The sequence below is a fragment of the Phoenix dactylifera genome, chromosome 6 (genome assembly GCF_009389715.1).
Source record: "Phoenix dactylifera cultivar Barhee BC4 chromosome 6, palm_55x_up_171113_PBpolish2nd_filt_p, whole genome shotgun sequence".
NCBI lineage: Eukaryota > Viridiplantae > Streptophyta > Magnoliopsida > Arecales > Arecaceae > Phoenix > Phoenix dactylifera.
In genome coordinates this window covers 12,024,536-12,040,722 of record NC_052397.1, presented here as the reverse complement: position 1 = coordinate 12,040,722, position 16,187 = coordinate 12,024,536, and the positions used below count along the sequence as shown (strand labels likewise).

The 16,187-nt window shown below is 39.4% G+C and overlaps 1 protein-coding gene across 1 annotated transcript; it reads right to left on the bottom strand.

The window, feature by feature from the left end:
• Positions 1–4,034: 4,034 nt before the first annotated feature.
• LOC103717801 lies at positions 4,035–5,152 on the bottom strand. The gene is made up of 2 exons (XM_008806326.3): positions 4,729–5,152; positions 4,035–4,531 (listed from the first exon to the last, which is right to left on the bottom strand). Exons 1-2 carry the CDS (start codon positions 5,029–5,031, stop codon positions 4,403–4,405), a joined length of 432 nt encoding a protein of 143 aa, XP_008804548.1. The 5' UTR covers positions 5,032–5,152; the 3' UTR covers positions 4,035–4,402.
• Between the last annotated feature and the right edge of the window lie 11,035 nt (positions 5,153–16,187).

Here is a 16,187-nt window from a genome sequence, read left to right as displayed (position 1 = left end):
ACCCGTTAGCCCGTAGCTACCAGCCCGGATCCATTCCGGAGAAAAAAAAAGAAAAAAAGAGAAAAAAAGAGAAAAAAGAGAAAAAAAGAGGAAAAAAAAGAAGGAAAAAAGGAACTGCTTACCTTCTTCCTCTGTTCGTGCCGCCTTCACCTGTCTCCGCCGCCCGCCATCGCCGCTCCCCGCTGCCCGTCGTCGCCTTCATCGTTGTTCTGCCGATGCAAGCCTACCAACCTAAAGTCCCCTTAGCTACCATGGATTCCGAAGTCCTAAAATTCCTCATGGACCAGTTTGCTGCCATACATGCTCAAAGAAAAGAAATCAAACAAGAGGTCCGTGAGCTCATGCGAAACTTTAGAACCCCTAAACCGCCAACCCTCGTTGCAGCCCAACCTAATATCGGTTTGGCCGCACCACCTATAGTCCTTCCCCATTCCTCTAGGAACCAAATCCAATGCTCTCGGTGTTAACAATTCTGCCGCATAGCGTCTCAATGTTCTACTAAGATCTACCTGATTACTGAGCTAGAAGATAGAAACTAAGAGGCCAAATATGTCGAACAAGTCTGTGAACCAAATATATAAAATTATGTAAAAGACTTTGAAGACAAACTCACCAGATTAGAATTTGTCCAGATTGATCTCAAAAAAAAAATATTGACCTAAGTACAAACACACTACTTCGCGTCACTACTTCGAAAGAGGTAGTAAAAGATATCGAGAGCCAATCTCCTGTGTTGGCACATATGGCTAAAGCTATCAATGAGGAATCCAACCTTGACCATTTCCCTATGATAGCTCCTCTTCTAGAGGAGTTTCATTCTGTAGTCCCTGATGATCTTTCGGATGCACTTCCTCTGATGCATGATATCCATCACGCAATTGAGTTAGTCCTCCGAGCACCTCTGCTTACCCTCCTTATCATAAGCTCAACCCAAATGCATGCGCTGAGTTGAAGCATCAAATTAATGAACTCTTCGCAAGAGGGTATGATTGTGAAAGCCTAAGCCCCTATACTGTGTCTGCACTCCTCAACCCCACAGAAGATAGTTCTTGGAGGATGTACGTTGATAGCCGTGCCATCAACAAACTCACGGTTAAGTATCGTTCTTCCATTCCTAGGCTAAACGACCTTTTAGTTTCTATGTCTGATGCTATGATCTTTTCTAAGATTAATTTGAAGAGTGGGTACCACTAGATTCGGATTCGTCCCGAATGCCGATGGCTAGATGTCATTGTGGATTTCGTGTTGGGGCTTCCACGTACTTCTACCAAGCACGATTTTATTTTTGTGGTTGTGTACCAATTTTCAAAGATGGCTCATTTTCTTTCCTGTTCTAAGACTTCTGATACTTTTAGAATTGCCAAACTTTATTTCGATGAAGTCGTTAGACCCCCTGACCCTCCAAGATATATTATGCTTGATAGAGATGTTAGATTCATGAGCTACTTTAGGAAAATCCTTTGGTATTTGATAAGCACCAAACTGAAATTTTCTTCTACCTATCATCCTCAAACCAGCAGTCAGACTGAAGTTGTCAACCGTAACCTTAGAAACCTATTAAAATGTCTGGTAGGTGAACATGCTAGGATCTGAAATTTAGTGTTACCGACCACTGAGTTTGCATATGATAGTTCAGTCAATAAATCCATAAGCATGAGTCCATTCGATGTGGTGCATGGCTGCAAACCTAGGCAGCCCATAGATCTGATCCCCATATCTTATCAGTATAGAGCGCTTGAGTCTGCACAGTTATTCGCATTGCACCCACATTTATCGAGAGCCGAGTTGCTGCGCCTTGACCCCGATCTTCTGGAGCAGTACGATAGCTGGCCAGACCTATACTCGACGGGGTCGAGTTTTTTTCACCTAGGAGGAGTTGATGGGGATATCAGAGCTGATAATCCGCTCGTCTAGTCCACTATTCTTATTTTTGGATTTTATTCTTGTTTTATTTTTGGGCTTGTTTGCATCTTTATGGTTGTAGGGTTTTATTTGTGTTATTTTGGGCTTTATTGGGAATTATTTGTGTATAAGGGGTTTTGGGTTAATTTCTTGTTTTGAGCCTTATAAATAGGGCACCCTCATTATGATTAGGGTTTTAATAAAAGTGAATTAAGATTTCTTCCTCCCCACGTTCTTCTCTCCTCTCTCTCCCTCTCCCTCTCCTTCTTCTCTTTCTCCCTCCTTCCTTCTTCTCCTTCTCTTCCTCCCCTCCTCTTCTTCCTCCCTCTTTCTCCTGATTTTCCTGTTCTGTCGCCACAGCAGCCTCCTCCAGTGATCGGTGTTGCATCAATTTATTTCATTAGAAATATTTGAAAGAGTGGTCTAGCAAGTCTTTTATTATGCTTTTCTAATTATTAAATGATGCATTTTCGGAAGGTGTTACCTTGCTATCATTTTTTTATGAAGCTAAAAAACTAGTAAAAGAATTGGATCTTGAATATGAGAAGATACACAGTTGTCCGACGTTTAATAATGCCCTGATATTGCCACCATGATATTGCCGACGCTTAGTAAAAGAATTTCCACCCTGATATTGCCGATGCTTTTCCAACGCTTTAGAAAGCATCGATATATACATTATAAAGTGTCGGAAAAGACAAAGTTTTTTTGTAGTGCTGTCTTGATGGACAACCGCCTGGCCCAAGTATCGGTTGCCTATAGCCTATAAGGATTTGTGGGTGAAGCTCAAGTAGGTGGCGTCCCATGCAGTGGGTGGCGAAGTTGAGGCATAGTTGGCGATTACGGATGCATTTTTTCGACTAGCTACAATGCGAGAGGCAACATAGCCCAACACATGGCGTTGTGCGTTGGTGCGATAGAGCTTTATCCCGAAGTGAGGATACAGGAGATGGTATTTATCCATACTTACTTCGTGGAGAGAGACCCATTTTCTTCGGAGTTGGTGGATAAGGAATCCAAAAAAGAAGATGGATAGGATGAGCACAATATGATAGCATTTTTTTTAGTAGGTGAGGGAATGGGTGGAGAAGGGTAGAGTTGGCATTTCATGGTGGGGAGGGATGGGATAGGGATCGGATGTTATAGAAGCAATAGTCCTATATATGGACCGGTAATTACACAGTCAGTCAACGGGGCTTTCTATTACAGTGGCGTCTATGGAGGTACTGGCAATTAAATTTCTGTTTTTTCTTTGACGTGGGAGTTGGCCGTGAATCATATTCTATTATTTGCCAAGCGTCTTGCGATTGGTTTGGCTAGTTTGAGTTCATAAATGCATTTTTATTAATTTGTGATAATATTTACATCAAAAGAGATTCAACTGATTGGGGATGGCTATTAGCCTGACATATAGTACAAGATTGAGTAAGACTATTAGCCTGACATATAGTACAAGATCTAGTGGATAGGTGGTACTAAATGAAGACGTGCAGTAGTGGAAAACACTGATGTTGTTTTCCGCAACCACCAGCAATGAAGCAGGTGTGGGCAGGAATCATACTGAACAATTATTTTATTTTACTATAAATATTAAATTTCTACTCTATATAAATTATTCTTTGATGATTGATACATTGAGTTTTTATTTTTTATCTTATTTTAATCTATTTTTTATATTAAAAAATATAATTTAATTTTTTTACTATAGTCCAACACTACATTTTTACCTAGCCTAATACTATATCTCTATTATAACCCAACACTATAATTTTTTATCCTTCTCTACAACTCTTTATATATTTTCGAATAGCAGTATGATAAGAATTCTAGAAAATTTAAGCACCAAAATTTAATCCTATATTCGATCTCTATCATCACCTTTCTAACTGATCAAATATCGGTGGTACCAAAATTTAATCTTTCTTCACCAGCCAACCAAATTTCCTGTAACTCCAAATTTTCTCTGGCACACCTCTAGGTAGGAGAGAAAAAATGCCAATAGATATTTAGTTAAATCTACAGCTCTTAATCGATTTGATTTCATCCAGAAACAAGATACAAAATAATATAGAACAATTTAGAACACAATTAGACAAATAGGGACGAGAGAATTCAGCACATAAAAGAGTTAATTAAATGAATATGATATAAATCATTATTTTTTAAAATTATTTTGCTTACCCCAAATCATATTATCAACAATCTTTTGATTAGCATGTGTCCTGTAATGATTTTGTAAGCACGTGGCTACCCATCCCTACTGTACAAAAACCTTGACTGCTGCTTCTTATTACATATTTGTTGTTTATATATACTTACATGACGCTTTTAAGGGATTCCTGCACAGAGCGCAAGACATCCATTCCTCCCATTTTTGGACCACGACATAGAAAGCCCAAACACTCTCTCAAGGTCGGAAAAACATGGTGCTTATTCGCGAGTGAGCGAGCGGATGAAACGAGAAGCGGCTCCAGAAAAAGCTCGGGAAGACTTGGTTCGCTCAGTCCTTCGTCTTGAGGCTCCCCTTCACACAAGACTTCACCAGACTCTTCAACCCTTTCCCATGTTTGCTCTTGTCGCCGCTCCTCGGGCTCCTTTCCGCCTCTTCCCTCTTCTTTTCGTCCTCTATCTGTTCCTCCAATTGCAAAAGTTCAACTAATCATCAATCACCCAATTAAAACCATTTTCTCGAACAGACATAGAACTAAATGACGACTCTACCCAATTCTCACCAATAAATGATAGCTCATTAGCTTAACTTGTAGAGCGTATACTTGATAGAGTAAAAGATAGATAGAGTAAGATTTATATATGAAACCAACTTGCCTTGAGAAGCCGGTGCTCGAGGTGGTCGACACGGTCCATGAGGCTGCCTTTGGCCTGGACCTCCATCAGGACGTCGTGGACCGGGCGGCACCACCTTCTTGACAAGCACTTAGGGGAGGAGTTGACGGACGAGTTGCCGCCATCGCTCGTCGTGACCGTCCCGCTGGACGTCGTGGATGCGCGTGGGCTCTTGGCCGCCGCTGCCGCCGCTCGGCTCTCCCTCCTCTCTAGATATCCCAGCAAGGCGTCCAGCCGGTCCATTCGGTCCAGGATGCTCGGGGGTTCGCCCACCGCGGATGCCATGCTGCTCCCAACTAGATGCTAGGCTTTCAGATAACCTTCCCTTATCTGTTAGAACTCTGAAGAAGGAGAGAGATCAAAGAGGACACGGGACGGCAGAGCGGCGGCTTGTGTTTATATGTGTGTCTATATATATATATATATATATAGTAAGGAGAACAACGGTTGGTGGATCATGCTGGTGACACGTGTCTTGAGATGTTTTGAAGTGGCTGCATTCTTTGTGCACGCGTGGAGTCCTGACGCACGTCAATTACCGTGGTGTCGTACTTTGTGGCCAAGTGCTCTGTGCATGACGATGGATAAGGAATTCAGCTCATCAATTGTTGGTGCGGAGCTGAAGGCGGTTGTGATACGTACCCGTTTCCCTCTGCATGGACTCGGTGTTTACAGCGTGGTGCCTTTAATTTGCTAAGCCCGCATGAGTCCTGGGCCACTGCAGAACTTTTTGTGAATTCTCGGTGAGACTTTTCAGACCAAATTTTTTTTTAAAAAAATAAATGAAACTATAGACTGGATGATTTTATATGTAGTTAGTTATTCCTAAGAAATTCTATGGGTTGAAAAAAAAGGATTGCCTAGAATGCTCCATAACTTATTATTTTGTGATTTTATTGGATATATTCACACTAGAACCGTATGAACCATCTATTTCAGAAAAAAAGAAAAAAAAGAGAGAGACATATTTGTAACTTCTTAGGTTGCATGACATATTGACCATTAGATTTTGCGGTAATCGCTTCAAGATCTATAGAGATAGATGAAAGAAAAAAATTAAACTATTTTAAAATTTGTGCAAGATGCAATTTATCAGTTGATATTGCCAAAAAAAGATCGATCATTATTTCATACAAAAAGTACAACCTGATCCAAGAAGTTTGCAGTTCTCAAACAAATTTGCCATTTTCTGGGAAGGGCGGTGGTGTATTATTAGAGCGACCAGTGAGTGCAAGAGTGATAAATGGTATACCCTTTGCACACCGCGGAAAAAGTAGATACGGTGGGGAACAAATCTTGCAGCGTTGGTGAATCATTATCCTTTGATTGCATGTGGCTCGGTATGCAAGAGCCATTCGATCCCTTCATAGCCTTGCCATGGTAGATGCTTTAGTTTGCATGCAGCTAAAGAATATTAGGATGCCTTGCGGTTTGGGTGGGATATGCTTATCGTAGCAAGCTGTCATCCTGTAGGATTTTCAGAGCACTGTTGAGTAGATCATGTAGGGGTAGTGAGGTCTTTTCTTAGAGGTCTGGACCAGTTAACTCGCACAAATGCACGTGCATTGCATGCTCTTTTTTTTTTGGTTTTGTGCGTATTGCTTCACGCTTGGACTGGTCTACCACGTGGATCTGGTCCGACTAATACCCACCCTGTTAGGAGGGTGAGAATCAAGAAGTTACTATCTATGTAGATAATTGACTTCCTTTTTGCTGGTTTCTACCTTTACTATTTTTCTTTTTTAGTAATTTTCTTTCTTTAAAGAATAAGCAAAAGTTATAGAGATCCCCCTCAACTTAGAGTTGTTAGAGAGACACCCCCTCGACTTTAAAAAAAATATTCCAAACAGGCTCTTCAAGTTTTCAAATTGTTCCAAATTGGTCCTGTCATTCTTCTTCCTTAACAATATAGTGTTACATGACTATCACATGGTAGCATAAAATTATATTATGACTTAACTACCCTTTGTATCAGTTGTTTGTGGGATGTAAGTCCTAGTGCCAAGATATCGCAAATCATGCAATCACACGTGATTCGTTTCTAATAATCACTGCTTCAACTACCAGAGAAACCCCAAAGCAAATGGGATGGAAGAGGGAGGGTGGCAGGAAATGGAGAGGGAGAGGCCATGGAGGCATCTCACGCAAGTTCCGGTTTCTTTTTCTCCCACCCTGTCAAGTTCTACCATGGTGGAACAAGGTCACCTTTGAGAACATCATGGACTAGCACAAATCGTAGCTGATGTTTCTTTGGATGTATAATATATGATGTATGTTGCCATTTTGGTCCTATTTTCATATTTATTCTCCAATTTTTGTTTTCAATCTCCAATCTTAAGTTGGTGTTCCAGGAAAATGATGGCCATAGTTTCTTCCATTGGCATGATCCACTTTCAAATGCAAGGGACAAGGAGATCATTAACAGGCTCTTGCAGCAGAACAAGGAGCTCGAGTTCCAGTTTTTAAGCTGCAAAAGAAAGATCAAATGGGCGGTGTTCTATATGCTGGCATCCTAGGTTGTTGTGGCTAGTTGTTTTATAGTATCTCGATTTTGAATGTTTGATATGTTAAGGGTCCTAGGTTGAACATTTTTGGGGTTTGAGGAGTGTTGCAGGTTGGATGTTTTGTAGGTAAGGATGGATGTTTTGTTTTGGAGACTATCCCCAACTTCTTTCATAACCTCTAAACTACCTATGCAATGAAAATGCTATTGTTGGTTTAAATAAATGGCTTTACCTGATACACTAAGAGCAATTTTGCACCGGAACTACTCCAATGCTTTCTAATCCCAAGCATCTTCCAAATGCCTCACACATTTTCAAGTTAAATTACATAACCAAAGATAGATATTTATCCAATAAAGTCACCTCCTAAACTTTTACATCATTCCACCCCCTCTACTTTTCCAGTAGTTCCACTAATACCATCTCTTCTTTCATTCGGTTGCAACGATGCCTCTTCTACTTTTAAGCTATTACAAACACACCCGCCATAGTTTGGCAAAATAGAGGTACCCTAGTAGTTCTAAAATATGGGCACATAACTGCATAATTACACTTAACCCATCCAATGGAGAATATGTTGGTATTGCCATCCTTCTCCACTGCAGCTAGAAATTGCCCTCTAGAAGATCCTTTTAGATTGCATCCATCTAGGCCAATGATGAGTCTACATCCTCTTACAAACCTATTCTTGGATACAACAAGACAATAATACAACCTCCTAAAAGTGGCCTAGCTGTGTCATTCGGCCTCTTTACATCTAACAACATGGTGCTTCCAAGATTTATCCTCCTAATGATCTGGCAGTACTCTCATTGGTAGAAATACTGCTTCTTGTGCCTTTTTTGAATGATTTGCATTGCTCTTGCGTCGACTCTATAGCACTAGGACCTAGAAACAAAAACCTTCATATCTCTCTTCACCTCCTAAATGAAGCTTTTGAGACTCTAGTTTGTATCAGCCCTTATCTCCTTGATATTTTCCTGCACAAAAAATGGATGTCACGTAACGATTCTCAAATGCCTTCCACACTTGCGAATTTGTTGGAAAGTCTTAATCTAATAGGTGTCCTCCCTCTGCAATGGTAAAGCATGTATCCTTCATCCATACTTTTTGCATATAGCCGTAACTCTGCTTCTCTCATTCTTCTTATAGATGATCTTAAATCCCTCTTGAATTGAATAAAGCTTGAGCATTTTCCTGAATATAGCTGCAAAGTTGAACTTCATGCCAATCGTAAGCTTGATATGCTTCTTCAAATCGGAAATTTTATTGAATATAGGATAGTGTGTACCTTAACTCCTATTATTCTGACTCACTGTTACCACTCAGGTTCCTGAGCTTGTAGCTGTTACTAGATTCCTCTCCTCTCCCGGCCCACTGCCTCTTCATCTGCAAGAACATTTGTATCTATGTTGATCCTACAATGCCCAGTTCATGTTCTCATCTGCTCATCGATAAGGTCCTTATCCATATACTCATCAAACAAATCATCATCCTCATCATCTGACTACCTTAGCTTACTAAGGGAAACATTACTGTCACTACTATTGTTACTACCATTTGTATGCTTAGTAGTGGCTGCACCTTTTCTCTTCTTTTCCTTCCCATTAGCTCTGTCCCCCTCAATAGTGGCTACAACTCTCTGTTGTCCTGACCACCTTTCCCCTTTTTAATTATAGCTGTTTTCTTCCCACCAACTCTTTTACAACAAGTCTCTTGGTCTTGATTTTCATGCTCTGGCTTGGCTTAGTTGCTTCCTTTTTAGTGGCTATAGCTATAATTAGCTCTACCTCAACCTCATTGCCCCTTTGAGGCATCTCTCTACTAGTTGCCTTGTCACCACTAGAAGTAGTAGACACCCATAAAGGGTGATGGGATGGAAGCAAGAGAACATGCTAGTGGCTCGCATTCACTTCATCCACCTTATGCCTTGTATAGACTTACACTACATCCTTCCCTCTAGCAGCCTCCAACATATCCATGGCTAAGCTCCTTCAAGCCACTCTTAAAATTGTCCTAGCATGAGATAGTAGAATTGGATACGATTCTTGTACATCTCTCCACTAGCTTCCTTGTCACCACTAGAAGTAGTAGACACCCGTAAAGGGTGATGGGATGGAAGCAAGAGAACATCATGGTGGCTCACATTCACTTCATCCACCTTATGCCCTATATAGACTTACACTGCATCTTTCCCTCTCACTGCCTCCAACATATCCATGGCTAAGCTCCTTCAAGCCACTCTTAAAATTGTCCTAGTATGAGATAGTAGAATTTGATACAATTCTTGTACCCTAGCTACTCCATCATGTCTTCAAGCTCTATAATACTCATTCTATTTGGGTCACAATTATTGAAGTGGCTCACAGATCCTCTGTTGTAGTGCATGTGGAGAAGAAGCAGCCAATAGATGACTCTCCAGCCCTACTAGAATAGACACATGAAATCGACATTTGCTCATAACCCCATTGCAACAAATACTATCAATATAGAAATATTATTCTATAGTGGACAAAGGATATTAAATGATTCATCTATCAGTCAAAAGATATTACACATAAACAAGTAATCCCAAATATTGAAAAATAGAAAACTTGCATGTGGATGTACTATCTCTACAATGATTATAAATCACATTAAAAAGAATAAATAATGCATCAATGATAAAACATAAGCATAAAGAAAATTGCTTTATTGTCTTAATTGATGTCTCCTTATAGACATATTCTTAAGCATGAGATTGCATACTTCCTAATAAAGAGAACTATGAGCAACCATTGCTAATATTCTTTTGCTCTAACTATGAGTAGCCATTGCAAACTATAAGGTATGGCAATGAATATAGTGGAACATGGGTAGTGTTCAAGTCCGTAAATAAACAACCAACTTCTATTTCAACAATGAATATAGCCTTGAATCCTGTTTCAAGGGGTAACCAACTGAAATAATGTTCAAGTCAATTGGGATTTTGTTAGTTAGTTTAGCATAAGAAACCTTAATAGTTAATACAATCTAATGTGCATTGTGGCTTTTCGTTCAACCCCACAGAGTTTAGCATAAAACACCATAGTAGCTTTTTGACTGCAGTGACCACAATGGAATACACATAGTTTAGTATAAAAAACCCCTTAAGACATAGGCATAGGGTCAAAAGGGACCACAAAAATGAGCATACAAATAATAGAAAATGAATGAGGCATACAAATCATATTTTAGCATAAATAACAATGAATGAGGCACACAAATCATAGAAAAGGGACCACAACACATGAACAAAGTCAAAAAAATTTTCTTATCGGACACCAATCATTAGACCATAGGTATTAGAAAAGAGATGACAATGCACCACTGACCAGTGAACAATGCATTTAAATAAAATTAAACCATGAATTTTTTCTGTGAGGATATAGAACAAAGAATCATATGCACAACAACTGTAAACCTAGGGTTTTTAAGAAAAAAATAGAGTGCAGACAAATTTTAGCCTCAAAACAAACATTATAGCATATAGAATTATCTACACCAAGTGTTTTCAAGAAAAAATTTTGAGGAAAAAGCATTAGCAGCCGAAGAAGTTGAAGCTTCCTTTATGGCTCAACGAAGTCTTTTTGGTGTGCAAGAATGGAGGAATAAAAAGACTTGAGTAGAGGGTTGGATGTTGGTGGTCGTTGGATAACCATTGTGGGATGGAGCACTACAGGAAAAATAAGATTTTCCGACGCTAGGGAAAAGTGTCGGAAAATTTTGGTTCCGCGCCAAATTATACCAATGCTTCTAAAAAGCTTCCATAGAGATTTGGAATCGACAATGCTTTTTAAGCATTGTGGAAAATCGGATCTACGACGATGCTTATAAACGTCATAGGAGTCCAAAACCATCTCAAAACCTATCCCCATCTCAAACCCCTTTCGATGCCCTAGCTCTCCTCTCCTCCTCCCTCCGGCACCGACATCAATCCGCCGCCTCCCCCGTCTCTTGGATCTGAGCCAAGCTACTCTCCTCTCCTCCTCCCTCCAGCGCCGACATCAATCCACCACCTCCCCTGTCTCCTGGATTTGAGCCACGAATCCAAGCCACTCTCCTCTCCTCCTCCCTCTGGCGTCGACATCAATCCACCGCCTCCCCCGTCTCTTGTCCTCTCCGGCACCAAGCGACGTCCGACGCCAAGCTCCTCTTCTGCTTCCTCCTCTCCGGTGCTGGGCGACCGTCCACATCCTCCTCCCATCCTCCCTTCTTTGCGGCGTTGACCAGCCGATCCCATCTCCCTCCGCCTGAGAAAGAGGTAAATTCTTCTTTCATGCAAAAGATACAAACCCTATCCTAGGTCGAGATGTGATAGATTTTAAGCCATTTTTTTTATAATTTTATTTGAGGTAATGAAATATTGGATATTTATCTGCAACTGCAAACTTGTTCTTCTTGGTATTTTATTTCATCCTTCTGCTACGATCCTGAATGTGTAGTCTAGGGTGGCTACCTACAATTTTGACAATGGTTTTACTCTCTAAACAATATGAGGGATTCCTTGGAAGGCTTAGTGGCATCTGCAGCTTTGCGAGGAGGAAGACCAACAGAAAAACATATCTGTGGATGATTCGTGTATTGCTAAGGATGGACTCCAACTGCAGTAGTTTAAACCAATTCGAAGTGGAGAAGCTAAACAACATTAACTACTAATATTGGAGGCTTTCCATGAAAGTATACATCCAAGGGCAAGATCTTTGGGAGGTCGTTGTAGGAGTGGATGCCGAGATATCAGAGATTGCTGAGGCATAGCTAGAAGTGCTATTTAAAATGACAAATGAAGAAAATTGTGTTTAAAAAAGGTGTAAAAAAGGAAATCAAATTTAATACAAATTAATAAGAACTAATTAATGTAGTGTTCATGACCATGTCTTTTAGTGCTTTTAAGTAATGTCTCTTAGAGCTATATAGTTATTCAGTAATGGTGCCTTTTGGGTTGTAGTGGTAGATTTATGTGAAGGACATACACGAGATTATATTGCATCTATATTAACCCTTATAGTCAGCCATTTTGTATGTGGGACAACCAAGCGAGCAAGTAATATGTTAAGCATCTCAAAGTCAGTCCCTTCGTAATTTTGTTTGAGTAATGAAATATTGACTGTTTGTTCGCTTCTCCAAGCTTGTTCTTCTTGCTATTTTGCTTGTTCCTCCTACTAGGATCTTGGTCTTCCATATTCTATTTCCTCAAAATTTTCTTGTGCTTAGAGTGTCCCACTTCAATTCCACATGTATGCCTATTTCATGTATTTTTCTACATGGACTGGGAACTATGGTGGTCATAGAATTTTGGTGGATAGGGAATAAGCTTAGTGAATTTGGGTTGTAGATTTGCTTCTTTTTTTTTTTTTTTCTATTTTCAGAAAAAAGCTAAACCCCCTACTCCTTCTCAAGCTGTATTCAGAGAGATGCATGAATTTTGGGTGGCAAGAGTTTGCTTAAATTTTATTCATCCTGAGGACACTACAGGAAAAATAAGATTTTTCGATGCTTTTTTCTCGATGCTAGGGAAAAGCGTTGAAAAATTTTGGTTCCATGCCAAATTGTGCCGACGCTTCATTTAGATTTTATTTATTATTTAACTAATATTGCTTCTTTTTGTGCATACTAGGTAACAACATGCCGCGAAGAAAACAATTCAGAGATGTTGAGTTTCAGCACACATCCGTGGGATCTTCTTCTGATCAGTCCCTACGATCCCAGCAGCCCGACGAGCCCCAGCAGCACGAGTCTCAGTCTGAGCACGTGCCACCTGCTGATTGTCCAGACATAAATGACGTGCACATCCAGGGTAATTTGATTTACATTTTTTATATTAATTTTTCTTACAATCCATGGATATTTTATTTTATTTTTATAGATGGATTGGGGAGAGTGAGGAGGGCACGAGGACCCACTTGAGCATGGGACGTGTGGAGCCTACGTGAGGATGAGAAGATCGTCGTCCAATGCAATGAACTGGGGCAGCCTATCAAGAGGGTTGCAAGCATTTTATCGACTTTTCTAGGATCGGTTGTGCGGAAGGGTCAGTTGTGTCTGCTCAACTATACGAAATGGAATGAAATGCTTCCTTTGTATAAGGTTGAGCTTCTTAAAATTATTAAGGTAAAGAATTGAATTTGCTTACTATCATAATTTTATTTTTTGATTTATCATTATTATAACATTCTTGACTTTGGTGTAGAAAAAGTTTGTCCTTCCTGCAAATAGCCATGATTGGGTGCTGAAGTCTTTCAACCGCAAATGGAAAGAATATAAGGCAAAACTAAAGGCGGACTGGAAGCACGTGGACATGACTGAAGAGGAGGTGGCTCGTGTTTGTCCTCCTGATGTAATTCCTCATCAATGGAGGGAGCTTGTCCACTACTGGTTTTCAGAGAAAGCTCAGGTTGTGTATATTTTTTCAATACTTTAGATTGTATTTACTAATAATATAGATTACAAATTTATACATTAAATATATTATATTGTTTATTATTTTTTTGGAAAGACATATTTCAATATTGGTAGAGCTCCAAGAGCCTCTCAGATTATTCCTCATACTTCAGGCTCGATGAGTTATGCTAGGCGTAGAGCTGAATTCGTAAATTTTTTTGAAATTTTTTACAACTATTTTAAACTGTTCTATCATATAGCATGTATTATGATAACTAGCTTGTTAATATACTTTTTGCTGTAGATGAATGATAATGAGAGGGAGCCTGGTAAGGTAGAGTTTTATAAGATGATTCACACCCATCGAGATGGTAGTTTTGTTCGGAAGGAGGCAAAAGATATAGTTGTATGTATTCATCTTTGAATCTTTCAACGATATTATTACTAGTTCTATTATTGCTATACATTAATATGACTTTTTCTTTTGTGCATTATAGGACAGGGCAACAACTCTTATTTCAGAGCATGTCGGGGAGTCATCATCATTCGACGTGACTAGTCATGCTGAAGCTCAGGTGCTTGCCGAATCATTGGGCCCAGAGCGTTATGGTCGAGTGAGGGGTTATGGCATTGGAGTTATCCCCACTCAGTTGTCTACAGTGGATATGCATACAAGAAATGCTGGAGAAGGTAGTAGCAATGCAGAAGTTTGTAGACTTCGGGCAACAATTGAAGATATGAAGGATCGCCATCAGGCAGAGTTGGCGGAGCTGAAGCAGAACCAACAAACTTTGCAGTCTTAGCTTGAGCATATATCATCTATGTTGCAGCGATTTCTCCCTCCTCAGGTAAATAAATATATATATTTGATGACTTACATAATTATCACTTATTTTCATGAGTTAATGATTTTCATATTTCTAACTTCTAAAGTTTCTCTCTTTTTTTTTGTAGATTTTTGATACTTCAACAGCTTGTAGAGATGATGATGGTGCTGAATCCGGTCCCTGATATTTTTGAGATTGTTATCTAAGGAGTTTTATAGGTATCTTTCTTATATTTTTCAAAATACATTGTAATTCTAAACTTATTATGTAAATTTCATCATATATGACAATATGAATTTTTTGATTGATCTGAATGTTTGTTTTGATGTAAATGTACATATTGCTATAATATGTTTCTTAATATGTATTTGTTTTTCTATTTTTTTCTTTAAAAAATCCACTCCCGACGCTTTAAAGCGTCGTTAAAAAACTCCTCTGGCACGGGCTGGCATGCTTTCGCCGATGCAAGAAAGCGTCGGTAAAAATGTGTAAGCGACACTCTGAAGCGTTGGTAAAAACCTGCAGTAAGCGTCGGACAAAATCCCGCCACGCCCAAGTTTTCGTTTATGCCGACGCGTTATTGCGTCGGAAAAACAGATACGCCGACACTATTAAGCGTCGGTAAAGCTTGATTTTTTTCGACGCTTTTCTTTAGCGTTGGCAAAAAATTTTCCCACTCAGGTATCGCCGACGCTTTTGCGATGCTTTGTTTAGCGTCGGCTAGGTTTTCACTGACGCTTATAAGCATCGGTAAAGGCTATAAAAAATGCCGGAAAATGCCCATTTTTCTGTAGTGGAGAATGGGAATAGAGGGTTTGGAGGGAATGAGTGGAATTGGAGGGGGTACTCAAAATATATGCCTATTGAATTTTCAAAATATTTGCACATAACTGAAAGATATGTCACGTACCAATGAGAGACCATGTTGTTTATGGTTTAGTTTTTAGTATTGTAACAATTATTGGTATGGGAATGTTGTTTCTATCTTCATCTTGTAGAGGATGAATATATGGTGCATGCAACGTTGAATCACAAAGTGTAGAGTTTTACTAACAGAGCACTCAAGTAGTTTGGGTCATCTTGTAGAGGATTTTAGTTTGCATGAAAGAAGGATTCATCTTACCTCGCATGAATCCATAGTTGGATCATCCATTGCTTGCTTTGAGATCTGTATAGAAAAATGAATGACAATGTTTGGAGTGCTTTGAGAGCTATGTAGTGGGTGATCTGATGGTGAACAAGTCCACACAAGGGTGAATCCTTCTTTTGCACGAAGGATACAACCGAGATCCATGAATAGAAAACTTTCTAAATGGGTCGGAGCTAGCTTGAGACCTATTTGGCCAATTCTTAGCCTCATTGAAATTTAAGCAAGGACAACCCTCGAGAAAAAAAGGCAAGATGAGAAAAGGGAACAAAAGTTAGTGAGTGTGCCAATTGTCAATTAGTTCCCTTGCTAAAGTTACTAGGGTTGGATATTTGTGACTGAGGTTGAGTACCTTCATCATAATTCATGATCATGAATTTTAATAGCCTCTTGCACCCATCTTCTTGTGAAGAAACTCACATCGAGGTTGTGTTATGGTTTTAGTCTTTTCATATTTGTAAATATTAGAATAAATTACAAAAATCTCCTTGAGATTTATATTTATTATATTTATATGAATAGTTTAAAAAATCTACACTTACACCTAGTTAAATTAATAGCATT